The 21,408-nt window shown below is 44.5% G+C and overlaps 2 protein-coding genes across 7 annotated transcripts in view; both read left to right on the top strand.

The window, feature by feature from the left end:
* Positions 1-15,916, top strand: part of Hipk1 (homeodomain interacting protein kinase 1) — a 52,080-nt gene extending 36,164 nt beyond the window's left edge. For 2 of the 6 annotated variants that reach the window (NM_001301304.1, NM_010432.2), the window contains exons 9-16: positions 1,409-1,530; positions 2,217-2,351; positions 4,813-4,955; positions 5,346-5,528; positions 6,246-6,452; positions 8,695-8,936; positions 10,341-10,471; positions 11,295-15,916. In NM_001301304.1, the coding sequence (NP_001288233.1) occupies positions 1,409-1,530; positions 2,217-2,351; positions 4,813-4,955; positions 5,346-5,528; positions 6,246-6,452; positions 8,695-8,936; positions 10,341-10,471; positions 11,295-11,783 (1,652 nt within the window). In that variant the 3' untranslated portion in view covers positions 11,784-15,916. Of the gene's footprint in view, positions 1-1,408; positions 1,531-2,216; positions 2,352-4,812; positions 4,956-5,345; positions 5,529-6,245; positions 6,453-8,694; positions 8,937-10,340; positions 10,576-11,294 lie in introns of those variants that run through there. The other 4 variants (XM_011240024.1, NR_125731.1, NM_001301306.1 and 1 more) reach the window with 4 other exon arrangements.
* A 1,813-nt stretch (positions 15,917-17,729) lies between these two features.
* Olfml3 (olfactomedin-like 3) lies at positions 17,730-20,337 on the top strand. Its single transcript, NM_133859.2, has 3 exons — positions 17,730-17,909; positions 18,494-18,779; positions 19,068-20,337. The coding sequence occupies exons 1-3, from the start codon at positions 17,796-17,798 to the stop codon at positions 19,886-19,888; spliced, it is 1,221 nt and encodes a 406-aa protein (NP_598620.2). The 5' UTR covers positions 17,730-17,795; the 3' UTR covers positions 19,889-20,337.
* The last annotated feature ends 1,071 nt before the right edge of the window (positions 20,338-21,408 follow it).

The following is a 21,408-nucleotide window of genomic DNA, read 5'->3' as shown; positions in this document are numbered from 1 at the left end:
GGATTCCAGGACAAATGAATGCCCTTTGGTAGTCTTGTTTTTATTTGTGGTAGAAAGAAGCAGCTAGTTGTAACTTAGCCACACTGCTGAGCAAATGCAGCAGTCTGGCATTCATAGGTCATTTCTGCAAATTCCTTTCCACACTTCTCCAGCTGAGCAGTGTGGTATCCATGTGCTCGGTTGTAGCTAGTCTGTAATCCTGTCCCCGTTTATTTTACCACTCTGGGAGCCATAGATAAGCTACTACAGTGAGCATTCCTCCTCCCAGTGTCTGCTTCATAAGTGCCTATAAGTTTTGGGAAGCTAATATACAATACCGTCCCAGAGTCAGTCATTGTCCAAAGACTGTAGACAAGAGTTTTGAATGGGTTAGCTTTCCTATTGGATAATAGTGCCACAGGCTGCATGGCTGACAACTTTTACATTTTAGTATCTTCAAATTTAATATCTTTAAATTTTAATTATCTCCAAAAGTTTTAAATCAGATTTTACTATTCCGTTTTTGAACTTGTCTAGAATACATTTTTTTTTTTAATCATAAAGTACTAACAGAAAATTGAAGGACTGACTGGAAATAGCAGTATTACGCTCATGTGGCACTCTATAGGAATGCTCAGAGTAGGCCAGGAAGAGTGGCACACACCTGTAGTCTCAGCATTTGGAAGACCAAAACAGGAAGATCGCAGAGTCGTACCAGTTGGGGCTCTGCTAGAGTGAGGGAAGAGACAGAACGGGAGTAGGATTGCCCATAGCTTAGGAGTCTTCTAATTAACATGCCGTGTCTTCACTTAGCAGAATTGCAGGCATTAGCAGACAGGAGGGAGGCTGGACAGAAATGTGAAGTCTGGTGAGAGGGCTGGCAGGAGGGTAGGAACATAGAAATCTTCCTGGGCTCTATAGACTTGACCAGATGAACTGTGTGGGGCCCTTTCCCCCAGAGCAAGACAATGCCATTTACAGGAAGTGTTGTTTATGCTAGAAGCACAATCAGGTGAGATAAGTAAGACAGCGCTGGTATTCGAGTGATGCTCAGTTCTCTGTTCTTGATAGATTTCACTGTGAAAGCTCGCTCTTCCTCACCCATTCCCCTAGTGAACTGCAAGGTAAATGTGACTTAAGAGTGGAGGTTGTCTGGCTTTTGCTTGTACTGATAATGGGGATGAAATAAGTATTTTAACAGTAAGAGTTTATATTCCCTTAAGCCAGCCTTCCCTGCATTAAATGCCTTCCACTAATTTAACTTGAAGGGAATAGCCTCCTTTTCTTAACTGTGGTATCTTTTGTGAGTGGAAAGGCTTTGTCTTAACTGTCTAGAATTAAACCTGAGCAGTGAAGAAAACACACAGTAATGACCCAGCATCTGTTCAGACCCAGCAGAGACGTTTCACTGTCATGTTTTCTTCACCAGCTGGACTACAAGCAACAACAAAGCATTCTGGATTCCCTGTGAGGATGGATAATGCTGTGCCAATTGTACCCCAGGCGCCTGCTGCTCAGCCGCTGCAGATCCAGTCAGGAGTACTCACACAGGTAAAAGCCGGAGCAGCACTATTGAGAAACAAATATTTTGTCCTGAAAAAAAAAAAAAAAGTGGTATTTGCTTTGACTATAAGATCTTTCTTGCTCATGATTCAGACGTCTTAAAATGAAATATCTCTAAGAAAGCAGAATATTTATTCCTGTCCTTTACAACTCTCCCATTGTCTCTTTAGACTTGTAGAGATGGCGCTCTGTACATTGAGAAATGTCATGAGAGTACAGAGTTTTCCAGATGATCGAGAAACTGAGGTCATAGACAAAATCATGAAGGATGTGTATAGTATACAACATTACACTTTGAATTCCATGTGTAAATGTTTGTGCTCCACAACAAACCAGAAATTCTGAAATCCAAAAACTTATTTTGTGAGTAGAAGGAAGATTTCTTCATAAGTGAAATGCCTGTGTTCTATAGGATGTTCTGAATCTGGTTCAAGACCTAGACCTATAGCTTATACCTAAGATTCCTATATCTCTTTTTACCTGATATCATTGACTTTTGGCGTAGTGGGCTAAAGCCACTCACGGCTGAAAAGGAAAGGTTGTGTTTGGCATGTGCGTTTAGGTGGTAGGAAATTAGCTCATTGTCAGTTATAACTTGGGGGGATGCAAACCCGTCTGAACCCAGATAACCTGCCTCGGTGTTCATTCACTCACCTGCCTGATCTACATTTCAGGGAAGCTGTACACCACTAATGGTAGCAACTCTCCACCCTCAAGTAGCCACCATCACGCCGCAGTATGCGGTGCCCTTTACCCTGAGCTGCGCAGCAGGCCGGCCGGCGCTGGTTGAACAGACTGCTGCTGTACTGGTAATTCCCTCACTTGATTGTGTTACTAACGGAGTTTCTTTGGTTTCTTTCTTTTTTTATTTTTTCCTGTTTGTTTTTGTTCTGTTCTTCTGGTTTTCTCATTCAAAAAACAAAACCAAAAAACCTAGCTTAGTCTTTGCAGAGGGCATGGAAGCATGTGCCATCTTGTGGCTGTGTCCTTGCTACATCTTTAATGTCTCATTGTTTCCTCCCCAACATTTGCTGAAGCACTGTTTGACTCTGAGGATCTGTGAGGTTCTTCTTTGCAAGCCTGGTGTGGTTAAAGCTCTCTGTGTAGCCGCAGGCAAGCTTCAGCACTCCACCTGTTTTCTACCCTCTCTTACCCTGGTCTTATGAGATGGGAGCAAATGAACAGCCTTCCATGTGGCCCTGCCACAGGAATCCAGATGCCAAAACTTGAACTCCCTGTCAAGCTAGCTGCTCCTTTTTGTTATTGTAATCTCCTAATACTTTCGTGTGTATGGAAATGTTTAAAATGGCCTTAACGTATGGCTTTCTCATCCCGTGAACTTCCTTCTGTGACTGTCTGAAGATAGTGCTTTTGCCATTCATGATCAGTGGCACCTTTCATCTTCCATGTAAGGGTGTTCCCATTAAATACACTTAGAGCATTCTGCTCATCAGAAATTAAAAGTGGACCTATTTGTAGGGATTGTTCTGACAAATTATGTTACAAATAAATTGCAGTACAAAGATGGAAATATGGCTGACAAACTTGCAAGCACAGTATCTTTGTTTAGAAGTCCCAAGGAGAGAGTCAGCTCAGATAGCTGAGTGGTGGGTGTGTCCAGCTCAGAGATGGAAACAAGACAGCTGGCTTTGCAGTGTATTCTAGGATTTGTAACCTCCAGAGTGATTTAGGCTGTGTTTTGTTTTGGTTTATTTTGGTGAATTAGAATTATCTCAAATCCAGCATTTCATTATTTGACATTTAAAATTAGGTAAGCCCCTGCAAACCTAAATGATACTTTTGAATCTCCTGGTATTTATCTTTCGCAGTGGATTTAAATTTCTGTTACCTCTCAAGTGTTCATGAATGGAAACGCTTTCTGAAACATACTTGCATGGAGCTTGTTTGGTTTGCAGTTGTGTCACCTGTGGGTTGTTTCTCATAAGCATCAAACCTGAGTGCCAGGGAGTCAGACACAATTCCAGCCCACCTTTTAATTTGCTCACTTATAATAGTTTTGAGATTGGAAATGTCAGTTGACCTTTCACCTTTGCTGCTCTTCTTAAGTTTGCTCTAGCCATTTGTTAAGCTTTGCATATTTTTGTTCTTCCTCTGTCAAAACAGTTCGTCGCTTGGAACGCCAGATTTCTGCCTCCCATTGGAATGTTATTTCTTGCTCTGTATTAAACTACACGCTTTGTCTTGCGCAGGTGTTGGCTTATGGAAAGACGCATGGTGTGACTTAACATCTCTTATTTTCTGTTCTGTTCTGTTTTGTTTTAAATTCTGCCTATGGTAGCAGACGTGTTTGCAGTTTCTCTGCTCAGAAGGCTTCTTGTTTGGAACCAGTATTTGTAACAAGTGGATCTGTTACTTGCAGAAATATTTTTGAAACTGTTTTGATGGGCTTGCAATTTGAAATTCATGAAACAGAGCCATATGGTACCCTAGTAGGTGAATTGCACCACGGAACTCAGATTTAAAAAGGAAACTTGCTGTTATATGTGTTTTCAGAAAGTGCCAGTTTCTATATGAAGTACAGAAAATGAATTTTTTACTCAGTCTATCCTAAGCACCATCATTGTCTCTTAAAAACTAGAAGTACTCTATTTTCCTATAGTGATTAGTTTGGTGTTAAAATTCTACTAATGATACATAAAACATATGTTTTGAGCAACCTTTAAAAACAATGTGGTGCTTTAAAAATTATTTAGAAAAATTTTTGTTCATTGACTTAATTTTTAATTCTATCATATAGCTAAAAGTAATGTTTTTAGCTGTCTTTTGCTGATATCAGCTTATTTACCAAAGCATTTAGTATTTGGTCATCCATGTCTGCTATATTTTATTGGTTGAATTGATCTGTTGTCTTACCTGATTGGCATTCAAATTTTAGAATTTCTGTTTTCTAAGCCAGTCTTCATTGGCTTTTGTGAAAAGAATATTATTTCACTAGGGTTTCCTTGAGCCTCCAGGTTCCTTTTCTTGACAGCACAGAGACCCATACCTGCAGGGACCTTTGTTTCTTAGTACCCTGCTTGCGGGTCAGGTTCTGCTGGTCGCCAAAGCATGCCAGCAGCCCCTTTCCCTTTCACTGCTCTGGCAGCCACCAGTAAGCCCTCTGCATTGCCTCTCTCTCTTTTTTAATCTCTGCAAGTTAACAATCTACAAACATTTTTTTTTTAAGATACAACTTTTTCTTTCATCTGAAAAACAAAATAAAAAGCTACGAATGAGTCAAGTCTGGATCTTTTATGTGTTTCCTTGCAGCAAGCCTGGCCTGGAGGAACCCAACAAATTCTCCTGCCTTCAGCCTGGCAGCAGCTGCCCGGGGTAGCTCTGCACAACTCTGTCCAGCCTGCTGCAGTGATTCCAGAGGCCATGGGGAGCAGCCAACAGCTAGCTGACTGGAGGCAAGCACAAGCTACCCGCCCTCTCCCTCTGCACATGAGTGGTGGGAGCCTAGAAAGGAGGAGTACTTGGTATGAAGAGGCTAGGAAGAAAGGAAATTTATTATGTTTGAAGGCCTTTGAGAAAATGAATCATCATTCTAGAAAAAGAGTCATAAGAAAAATAGCAGATATTTTTGAAATATAAGGTTCTGTGATCAGGAATCATGAACTTCATATGTAAACAGGCCTTACCTGATTGGAAAGGACACAGTGAGATCTTAAAGCCTTACAATCCCAGCGCCTGACTGTAAAAAGTAAAACATAGCGGTGGTTAAATGGCTTTAATACCCATTTGGTCCAGCATGTTAGTGGTTCAGGGAGTCACTCTTCTGTTTCTTTATGTTGGTACAGGAATGCCCACTCTCATGGCAACCAGTACAGCACTATTATGCAGCAGCCATCTTTGCTGACCAACCATGTGACCTTGGCCACTGCTCAGCCTCTGAATGTTGGTGTTGCCCATGTTGTCAGACAACAACAGTCTAGTTCCCTCCCTTCAAAGAAGAATAAGCAGTCTGCTCCAGTTTCATCCAAGTAAGTCTATGTTAGGTCCTGCGCTTAACATGGAGAGTTACGTGGTCTGGCATTGGTTGTCATAGTATAGGTATTTTAGTATGAAGTAGCAAGTACCTGCCAAGTTGAGCATGAGCTGATCTTTTCATTTGGGCCGCGTGTTCTCGATATAATCATCTTTTGTGTCTCCTGTCACTTTAGGTCCAGGCCACTTTTATAATGTTTTAATTTTTGTTGTATTTACTATTTGTGTGATGTGAAGTAAAGTGAGTGATTTTTGTGTGGTTGTGTGTGTGTGTGTGTGTGTGTGTGTGTGTGTATGTGTGTGTGTGTGGTGAATATGCCTTGGCAGATATATGTAGGTCAGAGGGCAATGTCCAAGAGTCAGTTCTCTCCTACCATATTAGTCCCTGGGATTGAACTCAGGCTATCAGGTTAGGGTGGGAAGCACTGAGCCTTCTGGCTAGAAATGTTTTCATTTTCCTTCCTACTTTTTATAGAGTAAAACGTAACCTGGGGACAGAGGTGCATAAACATACAAATTTTTATCTTTGGAAATATGTTCTTATTGGAATAGTAGCCAGAATCATTAGGTTTTTTATTAGAACTTTTATAGTTAAATGTATTATTGATTAGGTAAAGAAGAACCAGAAAGCAATTAGAAAGTCAGAGGAAGGGATGTGCAGTCGGAATGGTGGGCCAAGGCCTGCTAGTCTTAACTTGTGAACTTTCCCACAGATCCTCTCTGGAAGTCCTGCCTTCTCAAGTTTATTCTCTGGTTGGGAGTAGTCCTCTTCGTACCACATCTTCTTATAATTCCCTAGTTCCTGTCCAAGACCAGCATCAGCCAATCATCATTCCAGATACCCCCAGCCCTCCTGTGAGTGTCATCACTATCCGTAGTGACACTGATGAAGAAGAGGACAACAAATACAAGCCCAATAGGTAAGCTAGGCAAAAGGTTGTCAGGCGTTGTCTGCCTTTGTTAACATCAGCAGACCTTTAGTCATTGACTGATAGCTGTATTCAAGGGCAATTTTGACTGACAACAAAAGACAAAGAGCAGACAGAAGAGAGAGGTAATTTGTAAGTATAGCTCTGGATAAGTTAGTCAAACACAGACGTTCTCATAACTGAGCCTTGTCAAGTTCTCTTCAGTGTTATTCATCAATTAACTCAGGTTTGTATGGCTACTCTGGCTTCAATTCATGTTAAGTTCCAGGCATGCTCCTAGCCTTCAGGGAGCTTATTCTGAAAACAGTTCGTTGTAGTGAATTAGGTAGATAGATTATGTGAAGCTTACATATCTTATTCTGAGAAATCTTCCCAGGGAGAGGGAGGACAGGACCCTCATATGGTCTGAAACCTGACGAAGCTTCCTTTTATCTAGCGTTTTTGCCAAGTATATTAGTTATTTTTCTGTTGCTGTGTAGAACATCTTGACAAAAAGCAACTCAGAAGCAAAATGGTACATTTTGGCTTAGAGGTTCAGAGAGCATAGACATGGCCAGTCTCATGGTGGGGAAGCCATGGAAGCAGGAATGTGAGTCTGGACGGACAGGAAGCGGTCGGAGCACATTTGCTTCACATTGAAGAAGCAGACAAGGAACAGGAGGTGAAGCCAGGCTGTAAAATCTCAGAGCCTCTCCAGTGCTGTGCTTTCTCTAGCAAAGCTCCACCTCCAAAAGCTTCCCTAACCTTCCCAAGCTTTGACCCCAGCTGAGAACCAAGGCAGCTGATGGGGACCCTCGTCGTTCAAACCACGGCACTCTCCTTAACTAGGCAGTTTACTGAGAGGGTACCGGAAGTTTAAGAACTATGCAGCGGGCCTTGATTGATCTGTGTGATGCTCTTTATTGAGCTTTTGGTGTCGTGTGACCTTTTACCTACAAAGGTAAATGTCGCATAGGAAAGTGAATTAAGAGACTTTATCAAATTATAACTAACTGAGCTTTAAAGATTTATTAATTTCCAGGTATTGGTGGCACATGCCTTTAATTCTAGTACTCAGGAGGCAGAGGCAGGCAGATCTATAATGAGTTCAAAGCCAGCCTGGTCTACATTACAGATATTAGGCTAGCCAAAGGGGCTATACAGTGAGATCTTGTCTTAAAAAAAAAAAGAAAAAAAATCTATGAATAAACAAATAAGCAAATAAGATAAAGATTTATTACTTATGCTCTTGTGTGTATGAGTTTGGGTGCCTGTGGAAGCTGAGGAGGACATGGGGTCCCTTGAAGCTGGGGTGATAGTGCTCATGAGCTGCCTGACTTAGGTGCTTAGAAACTGAACTCTGAACACTGGAAAGAGCAACAGGCTCTTAATGAGCTGTCTCCAGCCTGCTGAGTGAAGTTTGAATGAACTTAGAAAAACAAGTTAGAAAGCAGTTCAGGCCTTTTAGGTGAACTTACAAGTCAGGTTTTGAAGGTGCTCATGAACTGATTTGGGGGGAGAGAAAATAAGTAAACCTTTTGGTGAAAGAAAGTGACAGACTCATAGCAAAAGTTACCTCTGAGGTGTGGCCCCTTGATTTCTCTGACTGAAGCCAATCCTACTGAAAAATAAGGAAAGTTGAAGACGATAAACTGAGAGCCATTATGGAATCTTTTTCAAAGCAGTTCAGCTGGGCACGGGGGTACAGTACACACCTGTTATTTCAGCATTTGGGAAGCAGAGGCAGGAGAACTTGGGGCTCTAGGCCATACTGGGCTACATATGGCCAAGACTCTGCCTCAAACAAATGAAAAACAAAACCAGACCTATAGTGAGAAGTTTGCTTAAAGACAGAAACATTTGAGTCTAAGGAAACGATAAAGGAGAAAGAACAGTGCTTGAAGACTGTCACTGTCGGAGCTACAGTGAGAAGAGCTAAGAGGCAGCGGGAACTGTGGACTCCAAGATGGTTGTACCCTAGGTCTGCGTGCTGTCTTTCCTATTCATTCTTTGTATGATCTTGTATAAACTCCTCGTCTATGTTTTAATTTCCTTATCTACAATAGGGATGAGGTAATATTGTGCAGGGTTGAAAAGATTCCCCAGCTAGTGTGAGAAAGCAGTGCCTGATGCAGACTAATACTTAGCCTCTAGCTGCTGTGGTAACTGTCATCATTGTTAGGAGAGACCTTCAGACCAAGGAAGGCACTGCTTAAAAGGGCAGTTATAACTGTCTGCATTTTCTTCTCCTCAGCTCGAGCCTGAAGGCGAGGTCTAATGTCATCAGTTATGTCACTGTCAATGATTCTCCAGACTCTGACTCCTCCCTGAGCAGCCCACATCCCACAGACACTCTGAGTGCTCTGCGGGGCAACAGTGGGACCCTTCTGGAGGGACCTGGCAGACCTGCAGCAGATGGCATTGGCACCCGTACTATCATTGTGCCTCCTTTGAAAACACAGCTTGGCGACTGCACTGTAGCAACACAGGCCTCAGGTAAGGAGGATCTTTGAAGTTAGAATTGAATTTTCCTTGGATGTGCATATATTTAATATTTAGTTATATTATGCTAGTGGTTAAAACTAAGCATAGATATTTTTAAATAGTACTTAATTCAGAAATCAGTTCCCTGTAATAGGAATTTTTGTTTGATGAATTTATCTTCCTACATTTATTTGCTTGGATTAATATGGGAATGAAGTTGTTTTGTGTCAGCATTAGTGTTTTCAATATATTCACCTCTGGTGGGAAAAATTGAGAAGACATCCTTTAGTAGCAGGAAGCAGTTTGGCTTGCCAGACCTGATTTGGATTTAATTATGTAGAGTAGAAAGGACTTGATAATACTAAAGATGACTGGGAGCTGAAGATGGTGAGTTAGTAGTTAAAAGTGCTTGCTCTGCTCCTCTTCCAGAGGACCTGAATTTGATTTCTGTTACCCACATCAGGCAGCATACCACTGCCTGTATAACTGCAGCTCTAGGGGAAGCAAGACCTTCTGGACTCTGTGGGCATCCTCAAGCATAGACACATACACACATGGGTAAAAATCAAATAAAAATTTTTAAATGACTTTAACATGCCCTTTTAGACTTTCAGCCATAGCAGTAATGCTTTTTAGATTGATTTTTACCTAGTTATTTTCATCTACTTTGTTGTTGGATACTGAGCTCAAGGCCCTTAGTTTTAGTTGTGTGTTAGTTGAGCAGTACTAGGGCATTAACAAGTCCCAATTTCCTAGCAGACTTTACTTTTACTTACACCACTTCCCACTTGCAAGCATCTCTGGTTGCTAGGCTTGCATGGTTCTTAGCATCCTGTTGGAAGTTTGGAGGAGATAAACCTTTCTTAACCTCTAGATGCAGAGAGGCCCAGGAAAGGCAGTCTGATTAGGCAGCTGCTTCCCATTGGCAATTTTATTGCAAAGGGAGGGAGGGATGTTTTTTGGTGTTAGAATAGCCACCTGTGTCTTACACTTAAATAGTGTTTTATTATAGGTCATTCTACTTACTGCTTATAGGCCATGAAAGGGTTCTAATTTAAGAACACTTGTGTTAAGTCAGTGTACTTCTCCGTAGAGATAGTCTGCTGCCTTGAAGACAAGGTAGAACATAAAAGTACAGGCTCCTTGGGGCATGCAGGGTGTTCCCTGTATCTCTACTGTTTCCTTATATGTAATAGACGTTAGATAGTTTTACTTAGGTTGCTATTTAAGGATCTCTGTGGGTTTGTGGCAACACAGAAAAGAGGTGGATAAAAACAGTTTTTGTTGTTCTGGTACAAATGTAATTGAGGAAGTAAGTTGTACTGAAACTTAACTCTAGCAAATGACAGACAGAATGTGACCTAATGTGATACTCTAAGGTTAGATCAGTGCTTCTAAACCTTGACTCCTTTTTAGGTCTCCTTAGCAGTAAGACCAAGCCAGTGGCCTCAGTGAGTGGGCAGTCATCTGGATGCTGTATCACTCCCACGGGGTACCGGGCTCAGCGAGGGGGAGCCAGCGCGGTGCAGCCACTCAACCTTAGCCAGGTAAGCGCTAGGGGCTGCTACCTTCTGTTTACGTTCTTCCCTGTTGTTACTCTTTGGAGAACCCTGCTTCTAGCTGGACCGCTGAATAAAGCCAAATGAAGCTCCTTTTGTGTCAAACCTCTGGTGTTCTGTGGCTGGCGTCGTACCTGCATGTGCTACGTCTGTTCATCTGATCAGTGAGTGTGAGGGGATGTACTGCACCGCCATACATGCTTTGAACCTGATTCTCTCCCTTTATCCTCAGGCCATAAGTAACTGGAGCCTTACACTCTTTACCTGAGGCAAGGCAGAGAAAGCCACTTACTTAAATCAGCTGGTTCTAATCCTAACTGTTCCTAGAGCTTGGGACACGCCCTGCCGTGTGATCCTCTGATGGGATAGTGAGGGCTTGTGTGATGTCTGTCAGAAGTGAGTATCAGAATGAGGGAGAGAGTGGAGATCACACGCAGGTGCAGATGGAAGTTGAGTTAGCGCATGCCCTTGAGGTTCCATACTGAGCTGAGGCGAGCTTAGAGGAGAGAAAAAGAAACCAGTAAGAAAAGTCAGTTAACAAAACCCCACTGATTCCAGGACAGGATGACTTAAGTTACTAACCTGTAGCTATGGAAGAACCCCCACTTCCTCTCATACTTTTATACTCTTGCCTTCTTCTTGAGCTGAGTTAGGATCTGTTCTTCCAAGAGGCAGAGGCATAGTTGGCTCAATTAGCTTCCATTACCTGACTGGGAGATTCCAGGAACAATACATGTGAGAACCTCAAGGCCTTTGGCGCCATGAACCAGAGTGACCTCAAGATTCCTCATTCCCTTCTTCCTCCTTCCAGAACCAGCAGTCATCGTCAGCTTCAACCTCGCAGGAAAGAAGCAGCAACCCTGCTCCCCGCAGACAGCAGGCATTTGTGGCCCCGCTCTCCCAAGCCCCCTACGCCTTCCAGCATGGCAGCCCACTGCACTCGACGGGGCACCCACACTTGGCCCCAGCCCCTGCTCACCTGCCAAGCCAGCCTCACCTGTATACGTACGCTGCCCCCACTTCTGCTGCTGCATTGGGCTCCACCAGTTCCATTGCTCATCTGTTCTCCCCCCAGGGTTCCTCAAGGCATGCTGCAGCTTATACCACACACCCTAGCACTCTGGTGCATCAGGTTCCTGTCAGTGTCGGGCCCAGCCTCCTCACTTCTGCCAGTGTGGCCCCTGCTCAGTACCAACACCAGTTTGCCACTCAGTCCTACATCGGGTCTTCCCGAGGCTCAACAATTTACACTGGATACCCGCTGAGTCCTACCAAGATCAGTCAGTATTCTTACTTGTAGTTGATGAGCACGAGGAGGGCTCCGTGGCTGCCTGCTACTAGCCCTGAGTTCTTAATGGGCTCTGGAGAGCACCTCCATTATCTCCTCTTGAAAGTTCCTAGCCAGCAGCGCGTTCTGCGGGGCCCACTGAAGCAGAAGGCTTTTCCCTGGGGAACAGCTCTCGGTGTTGACTGCATTGTTGCAGTCTCCCAAGTCTGCCCTGTTTTTTTAATTCTTTATTCTTGTGACAGCATTTTTGGACGTTGGAAGAGCTCAGAAGCCCATCTTCTGCAGTTACCAAGGAAGAAAGATCGTTCTGAAGTTACCCTCTGTCATACATTTGGTCTCTTTGACTTGGTTTCTATAAATGTTTTTAAAATGAAGTAAAGCTCTTCTTTACGAGGGGAAATGCTGACTTGAAATCCTGTAACAGATGAGAAAGAGTCATTACTTTTTGTTTGCTTAAAAAACTAAAACACAAGACTTCCTTGTCTTTTATTTTGAAAGCAGCTTAGCAAGGCTGTGCTTATGGCGTATGGAAACAGAGTGATTTCATTTTCATGTCGTGCTGTCCTTACTGGGCAGTTGTTAGAGTTTTAGTACAACGAGTACTGAAACCTGTGCAGCTGCTGCTGAGCTGCTCGCAGAGCAGCACTGAACAGGCAGCCAGCGCTGCTGGGAAGGAAGGTGAGGGTGAGGACTGTGCCCACCAGGATTCATTCTAAATGAAGACCATGAGTTCAAGTCCTCCTCCTCTCTCTAGTTTAACTTAAATTCTCCTTATAGAAAAGCCAGTGAGGTGGTAAGTGTATGGTGGTGGTTTGCATACAATAGTATGCAAAATCTCTCTCTAGAATGAGATACTGGCACTGATAAACATTGCCTAAGATTTCTATGAATTTTCAATAATACACGTCTGTGTTTTCCTCATCTCTCCCTTCTGTTTCATGTGACTTATTTGAGGGGAAAACTAAAGAAACTAAAACCAGATAAGTTGTGTATAGCTTTTATACTTTAAAGTAGCTTCCTTTGTATGCCAACAGCAAATTGAATGCTCTCTTACTAAGACTTATGTAATAAGTGCATGTAGGAATTGCAGAAAATATTTTAAAAGTTTATTACTGAATTTAAAAATATTTTAGAAGTTTTGTAATGGTGGTGTTTTAATATTTTGCATAATTAAATATGTACATATTGATTAGAAGAAATATAACAATTTTTCCTCTAACCCAAAATGTTATTTGTAATCAAATGTGTAGTGATTACACTTGAATTGTGTATTTAGTGTGTATCTGATCCTCCAGTGTTACCCCGGAGATGGATTATGTCTCCATTGTATTTAAACCAAAATGAACTGATACTTGTTGGAATGTATGTGAACTAATTGCAATTCTATTAGAGCATATTACTGTAGTGCTGAGAGAGCAGGGGCATTGCCTGCAGAGAGGAGACCTTGGGATTGTTTTGCACAGGTGTGTCTGGTGAGGAGTTGTTCAGTGTGTGTCTTTTCCTTCCCCCTCTCCTCTCTCCCCTTATTGTAGTGCCTTATATGATAATGTAGTGGTTAATAGAGTTTACAGTGAGCTTGCCTTAGGATGACCAGCAAGCCCCAGTGACCCCAAGCTGTTCGCTGGGATTTAACAGAGCAGGTTGAGTAGCTGTGTTGTGTAAATGCGTTCGTGTTCTCAGTCTCCCTACCGACAGTGACAAGTCAAAGCCGCAGCTTTCCTCCTTAACTGCCACCTCTGTCCCGTTCCATTTTGGATCTTCAGCTCAGTTCTCACAGAAGCATTCCCTAACGTGGCTCTCTCACTGTGCCTTGCTACCTGGCTTCTGTGAGAGTTCAGGAAGCAGGCGAGAAGAGTGACGCCAGTGCTAAATATGCATATTTGAAGGTTTGTGCATCACTTAGGATGGGATTCCTTTTCTCTCCTCCATGTGATATGATAGTCCTTTCTGCATAGCTGTCGTTCCTGGTAAACTTTGCTTGGCTTTTTTTTTTTGTTTGTTTTTTGTTTTTTTTTTAAAGCATGTAACAGATGTGTTTATACCAAAGAGCCTGTTGTATTGCTTAATATGTCCCCATACTACGAGAAGGGTTTTGTAGAACTACTGGTGACAAGAAGCTCACAGAAAGGTTTCTTAATTAGTGACGAATATGAAAAAGAAAGCAAAACCTCTTGAATCTGAACAATTCCTGAGGTTTCTTTGGGACAACATGTTGTTCTTGGGGCCCTTCACACTGTAAAATTGTCCTAGTATTCAACCCCTCCATGGATTTGGGTCAAGTTGAAGGTACTAGGGGTGGGGACATTCTTGCCCGTGAGGGATTTGTGGGGAGAAGGTTAACCCTAAGCTACAGATGTGGTCCACCTGAATTAAATTATATCAGAGTGGTAATTCTAGGATTGGTTCTGTGTAGGTGGTGTCAGGGAGGTGCAGGATGGAGATGGGAGATTTCATGGAACCCGGTCAGGAAAGCTCTGAACCAGGTGGAACACCGAGGGGCTGTCAACGAACTTGGAGTTTCTTCATCATGGGGAGGAAGAGTTTCCAGGGCAGGGCAGGTAGTCAGTTTAGCCTGCCGGCAACGTGGTGTGTGTTGTCTTTTCTTTAATCATTATATTAAGCTGTGCGTTCAGCAGTCTGTTGGTTGAGATAACCACGCATCATTGTGTAGTTTGTCACTAGTGTTATACCGTTTATGTCATTCTGTGTGTGATCTTTGTGTTTCCTTTCCCCCAAGCATTCTGGGTTTTTCCTATTTAAATACAGTTCTAGTTTCTAGGCAAACATTTTTTTTTTTAACCTTTTCTCTATAAGGGACAAGATTTATTGTTTTTATAGGAATGAGATGCAGGGAAAAAACAAACCAACCCTGTCCCCACCTCCTCACCTCCCTAATCCAATAAGCAGTTATTGAAGATGGGAGTCTTAAATTTATGGGAAAAGAGGATGCCTAGGAGTTTGCATCGTTACCTGAGACATCTGGCTAGCAGTGTGACTTTACAGACTTTGAGGTTGTCACTCTGCAAACTGACATTTCAGATTTTCCTAGATAACCCATCTGTGTCTGCTGAATGTGTATGCGCCAGACATAGTTTTACATTCATTCTGGCCTGGGGCTTAACATTGACTGCTTGCCCTGATGGCATGGAGGAGAGCCCTACGAACATAGCGCTGACCTAGGTCAGCATTGCCTGACCTTGGAACAGCTTAAGGCTTTAAACCTTCTCTTAGAACGTGCATTTCCAGTTTCTCCCTTCCCAGGTGAGAGAGGAACTGGAAGGGTTGCATAGGCACACACCAGGACACTTAGTCACTCCAGAGTCCCCAGTTGCAACTAGGAGGTGGTTACCCTGTTAACCCCAGGAAGAAGAACCCCATTTCAAACAGTTCCGGCCATTGAGAGCCTGCTTTTGTGGTTGCTCATCCGTCATCATCCGCTAGAGGGGCTTAGCCAGGCCAGCACAGTACTGGCTGTCCTATTCTGCATTAGTATGCAGGAATTTACTAGTTGAGATGGTTTGTTTTAGGATAGGAGATGAAATTGCCTCTCGGTGACAGGAATGGCCAAGCCTGCTTTGTGTTTTTTTTTAACTGATGGATGGTGCAGCATGTCTCCACGTTTCCATGGTTGTTTGTTGCTAAACTTTATATAATGTGTGGTTTCAATTCAATTCAGCTTGAAAAATAATCTCACTATATGTAGCAGTACATTATATGTACATTATATGTAATGTTAGTATTTCTGCTTTGAATCCTTGATATTGCAATGGAATTCCTACTTTATTAAATGTATTTGATATGCTAGTTCCTGTGTGTGGTTAAACTTTTTTTCTTTCTCCCTTTTCTGGTTGTGTGCTTCCTTTACAACAAGCTTCTAGAAACAGGTAGTTCTGAGAATTACTGATCTATGTTTGTAATGCAGGTGTACTTAGGGAGTATGTAAAATCATTTTAACAAAAGAAATAGCTATTTAAAATTTAATACTAACTATGGGAAAAGGGTCCATTGTGTAAAACATAGTTTATCTTTGGATTCGTTGTTGTCTTTGGTTTTACAAAGTAGCTTGTATTTTCAGTATTTTCTACATAATATGGTAAAAAAGTAGAGCAGTTGCAATGCATCAATAAAATGGGTAAATTTTCTGACTGTGGCTGGTTTCAATTCTGTGTTAGGACATGGAGGGGACTGACATGTGGCCTCTTTGAAGTGCCTAAGCATTCTGTTTGAACATGAGTAGAAAGAACACTGCTACATTAGAACATCTTTGTACACATTTCCATACTGGAAATGAATATAATTTTGTAGGAAGTATTTCCCTGACTCTGACCCCTTGAAAAGGCAGATGGCTTTTGAGATAAACTAATTAACATCATTTCCTAGCACATGACACCAAACATTCAAATCAGCACAGTGAAAATGAAACTTAGGGAAAGATATTTTTGTCTGTCTCCTTAGGCCCTGTTAGAGCTGTCACCTCTTTAGGGACAGCTCTGCGGTAATGCACCTGCTGCTCTTATGGAGGGTCTGGGTTCCATTCCCAGCACCCAGTCAGACCCCTCACAAGTGATTTCTAACTCCAGCTGCAGGGTGCATACCCACACAGACACATAATGAACTCTTAAAAACAAGAAGAACCTCTGATCCAATTTCTCTTGATTCCAAAGTGAACAAAATTTTCTCCTGAAAAGAAACTGGAATTTGTCTAGATTAATCACTGCAGGCCCCTTTGTAAATGCTGCATATTTGACTTCTTCTGATGTATGTTCCTGCCTAGCTCCCCTGTAGCTTTAGCTGGATAGAAAGGAGGAACATGGGCTGGAGAGAAGGCTTAGTAGTTGAGTGTACTGTTCTTTCAGAGGAGAGGGGCTCAGTGCTCAGGAACAATAGGCAGCGCACAATCTCCTAAAATTCAGCTCTGGAAGATCTGACGTCCTCGTCTGGTCCCCACGGATACCTGTATCCCATGCAGATACCTGTATACAGACACATAAAAGCATATGTAACTGAAAAACCAAATTTTTTTTTACTTAATTTTAAAGAAATGAGAGATACTTACAAATGCCCTACTGAACCATAACCAAGAAAGGCGATCAATAGTCTGTTCTCTCCCAGTGATAGGAAGGTCAGAATATATTTGTTTTCCTTTAGACTATGTTGTACATATTTTTTTTTTCAGGTTTCTCCCCTAAATCCATGAATGTAAACTAGCATGTCCTTGCTGCACCCTCCTATTTGGGAAATACCTGGAAAGTCATGTCAAGGATATTTAAGTCAGCTAGCTTAAAACAAAAACAAAAAACCCCACCTCCCATTTCTCAACAACCTCCAGTTTTGTTTCTATTCCTTTCCTTGGGCTAAATCAGAGATTTGGTACTCCATAGGGAGCCCTGTGATTTGGCTTGCTTAGGTTGAGATTCTCCACACGGTGAAGTCCTCGCCTGATTTCTTTGCCATGGGAGATGGCCCCAGAATGCTCAGCACAAGGTGGCGCCAATGAGCTATAGAAAGTTGACTTCCCTTTGCCCCAACCCCCATCCCCTCAAACCTCATCTCCTGTGTTTCTGGCTTCACTGAACAAGGCAGAAAATCCATTCTGTTATTTCTGGAGAAGGGATAGGTTAATGAAGGGTGCTGGGTTCTTACCGAGTCAGCACTGGAAGCCCTCTCCTAAAACGAATGGAGTTTGCTGAGTTTTCCGGGGGTCTCGGCTTCCTGCAACTTGCTCATTTTTCAGAAGGCCTCTGCCTCCAGATTGCCATCTCTCCCCTTTCCGGAGGAGCTCACAAGTCTAAGTTGCTGGTAGTTAAGGCTTCTGGCGACTGTGCAAAGGGGCCATCTGTGTTTGATCAGGCCAGGCGGGAAGGAGGGGGTGGGGGTTGTAAAGAGACTGAAAGCATTCCAGAGTAGTGAGAGACACCAGAGATGGGAAGGAGGAGGCCCCGCCCCCGCCCCGCCCCCAGAGCTAACGGGCTGGAGGGAAAGAGGCCGAATGCACACACTCCTCTGGCCCCACTTAAGGCTGCCATGGGGCCCAGTGCTCCTCTGCTGCTCCTCTTCTTTTTGTCATGGACGGGACCCCTTCAGGGACAGCAGCACCACCTTGTGGAGTACATGGAACGCCGACTAGCTGCCTTAGAGGTGAGGGACTTGTTTCTCTTCTCACCCAGGATGAGTCCACATCTATAGGTGCAACTAGCTGTCAGGGCTCTGGGAGTGACAAGATCGGGTTGTGTAAGAAGTCCTTAATGACGAGTAGCCTCTTAACTACAGACTTTTATTTCCCCAACATAAGACAATTGCCCAGCAAATAAACGCAACACGGCTCCCTCAGATTAGATGGAATAAGGGGGCAGGGGAAATGAGAGTCAGAATCGGGCTGCATCTATGCTGCTATACTGTTCAAGTTTCCCAGGCAATCTGCCTGCAACTTCCTGTCCGTTTCTTCCCCGCACCCCACATCTACTCCCTTTTGGACAATTTGAAGTCTGTAGCATCCTAATTTCCTGGAGGCTCAGATCACTGAGAACGCAAGGTGAAGGACTCTTATTCAGGCAAATTAAGCCAGGTTCCTCGGATGGGATGGTACCACTGACTAGTCTCCTCTGCTGTGGGAGCATGGCTGAGCTGGTCCCTTTCCTGGCCCTGACTCCCTGGCTGGGCCTCTGCTTGTCTGGGAGCTATAAACCTGCAACCCACCCTTCCTGACTCCCCGATCCCTTCAGGAACGGCTGGCCCAATGCCAGGATCAGAGTAGTCGGCATGCTGCCGAGCTTCGGGACTTCAAAAACAAGATGTTGCCTCTCCTGGAGGTGGCAGAGAAGGAGCGGGAGACCCTCAGAACTGAAGCAGACTCCATCTCAGGAAGAGTGGACCGTCTTGAAAGGGAGGTAGACTATCTGGAGACACAGAACCCAGCTTTGCCCTGTGTAGAGCTGGATGAGAAGGTGACTGGAGGTCCTGGAGCCAAAGGCAAGGGCCGAAGAAATGAGAAATACGATATGGTGACGGGTAAGTGATCTCACAGAGGTCCAGACAGTTTCAGAACTCCCCTTTCCTGCTTTTCTTCTTGTCCCAAGCCACCATAGCTCTATCTTTCAGAATGACACATTCATTGAGAGTTTCTAGAGGCCTGTCCTTTATCGGTACTCCATCTCTCAACCCTCCGTGAGTGGACACATGCACGGAAAAGTGTGTCTCTGTTCCCCAGGTGGCCCACTCTGGGGGAAGTTCCTGTTATACACATCTAACTCTTGGCCTCTGTTTCCTTCTCCTGTGCTTTCTCCTCTTCCCCACCAGACTGTAGCTACACAGTCGCTCAGGTGAGGTCAATGAAGATCCTGAAGCGGTTTGGTGGTTCAGTTGGCCTATGGACCAAGGATCCGCTGGGGCCAGCAGAGAAGATCTACGTGTTAGACGGCACCCAGAACGACACGGCTTTTGTCTTCCCAAGGCTGCGTGACTTCACCCTTGCCATGGCTGCCCGGAAAGCTTCCCGAATTCGGGTGCCCTTCCCCTGGGTAGGCACGGGGCAGCTGGTGTACGGTGGCTTCCTTTATTATGCTCGAAGGCCTCCTGGAGGACCTGGAGGGGGTGGTGAATTGGAGAACACTCTGCAGCTGATCAAATTTCACTTGGCAAACCGAACAGTGGTGGATAGCTCAGTGTTCCCTGCAGAGAGCCTGATACCCCCCTACGGCCTGACAGCAGATACATATATCGACCTGGCAGCTGATGAGGAGGGCCTGTGGGCTGTCTATGCCACTCGAGATGATGACAGGCATTTGTGTCTAGCCAAGTTAGACCCACAGACACTTGACACAGAGCAGCAGTGGGACACACCATGTCCCAGAGAGAACGCAGAGGCTGCGTTTGTCATCTGTGGGACCCTGTACGTTGTCTATAACACCCGCCCTGCCAGTAGGGCTCGTATTCAGTGTTCCTTCGATGCCAGTGGTACTCTCGCCCCTGAAAGGGCAGCACTCTCCTATTTTCCACGCCGATATGGTGCCCATGCCAGCCTTCGCTATAACCCCCGTGAGCGCCAGCTGTATGCCTGGGATGATGGCTACCAGATTGTCTACAAATTGGAGATGAAGAAGAAGGAGGAGGAAGTTTAAGCAGCTAGCCTTGTGCTCTTGATTCTTATGCCCAGACATTTATATTCCTGTGAGCTCTCCTGCAGTTCATCCTTCAAAACGAAGGCCAGTGGTGGTAGCTCATATACCCTAATTTCTAAAGGACAACCAAATTCTCAAGCCCCTCTGTTTTATGCAGAACTCCAGATCCTGGGTAGCATTTTAGAACTGAACAGCAAACAAACACCCTAAATCTTCACTCCTGCCTTATGTCCACAAAGTTTAGTTCCAAACTCAGAGCCCTGTCCTTTGGAGAGGGTCAACCCCAGACAGCAGGCGACAGCATTCTTGCCCTCAGTATGACCGAAGGGAGAGAACTCAGAGACAAAGCTGCCCTCCCTCCCTTCCCCCTCCAGTGTAGGGGAGAATGGGGCTTTCCCCACATCACTTTGTATGGTAACAGTTTGCATTAAAAGGAAAACCCACCATTCCTCTCTGGTGTGTTTGGGGTAGCCCTCTGATCAGAGTTCTCGTGGCTCTGCCTTCTTCCTCCTGCCCCAGTCTCTGCTCCTTAGCCACGGCTGGGCTGGGCTGGCCTCCTTTAGCTCCCTCGGGAACTTCTCTAGTTACACATTTTACTGTGGGGCACTGTTGGACAAAGGCCTCCCCCTCCACACTCATGTGCTCCACAGCAGCCGCAGAGAACCAGCAATGGCACTCAGCCTCTGACTGCTGGACACTGGAGCCCAGCCAGAGCCAGGGCTTCCCATTCCACCTCTTGGTGGATTTTGAACCAGAAAGTGACTCTTACTAGCTGTGGAATCTAGTGTAGAAACCAGCGTGCGGTATCTATGTGTGTCTAGCCTCACCTCTGAAGTGGATTCTGTCTCTGAGCCCAAGTCCCCACTCCCACCTCCAGCACTGGGGCTTCCTGGGTCTGGGTTGCACAATCCTTGGTCTGAGCCGCTCCGATTTTCCTGCTGCCACAGCGTCTGCGGTTTGGGCAGGGAGGAGGGGCAGTGACCATCCCAGATGTTGGTCTGTCTCACCAGCTCCCCAACAAACACATCCCTACTTTCCTTCTCTCCACCCTCAGCTGTGCACCCTCCCACCCCAGCCCTGGAAACTGGAGTCCTGGAAACTTAACCCCTGTTGGTCTAATGTGCACCCGACTTCAGGGGGGCAATCCAGGAAGGATTGGAAGAGCAAGAGGCTTTGGATTCCATCTCTGGGAACCTGCTGGTCTCTGCACGATGTCCCTTCCCAGGTCTCATCTCCAGGGTCAACTTCCAGACAAATAAGGCTAGCTGATGGATAAAAGTCAGTGGGGGAGTTTAACCTCAGGCAGCCCTTCTGGATTATCACCCAGGGAGGAAGGGGGACAGGAACACAGCCTTCTCTCCCAAGTAGAACCCTCCCTCCTTCCACCCAGGATGGGGTGGATCAGTCAACACTCCTCCTTTTGTCTGTCTTTCTTCTCTCCACAGGCAGAGCTGCTCCTGACGTAGGTTGGTAAGGAAGAGGAAAGAAAGGCAGCAAAGCACCTCACAAAAGCGCTATTG

This window comes from Mus musculus, chromosome 3 (assembly GCF_000001635.26).
Source record: "Mus musculus strain C57BL/6J chromosome 3, GRCm38.p6 C57BL/6J".
Classification (NCBI taxonomy): domain Eukaryota; kingdom Metazoa; phylum Chordata; class Mammalia; order Rodentia; family Muridae; genus Mus; species Mus musculus.
Note: the sequence above shows the minus strand (reverse complement) of the source record. Positions and strands in the feature narration are given on the sequence as shown.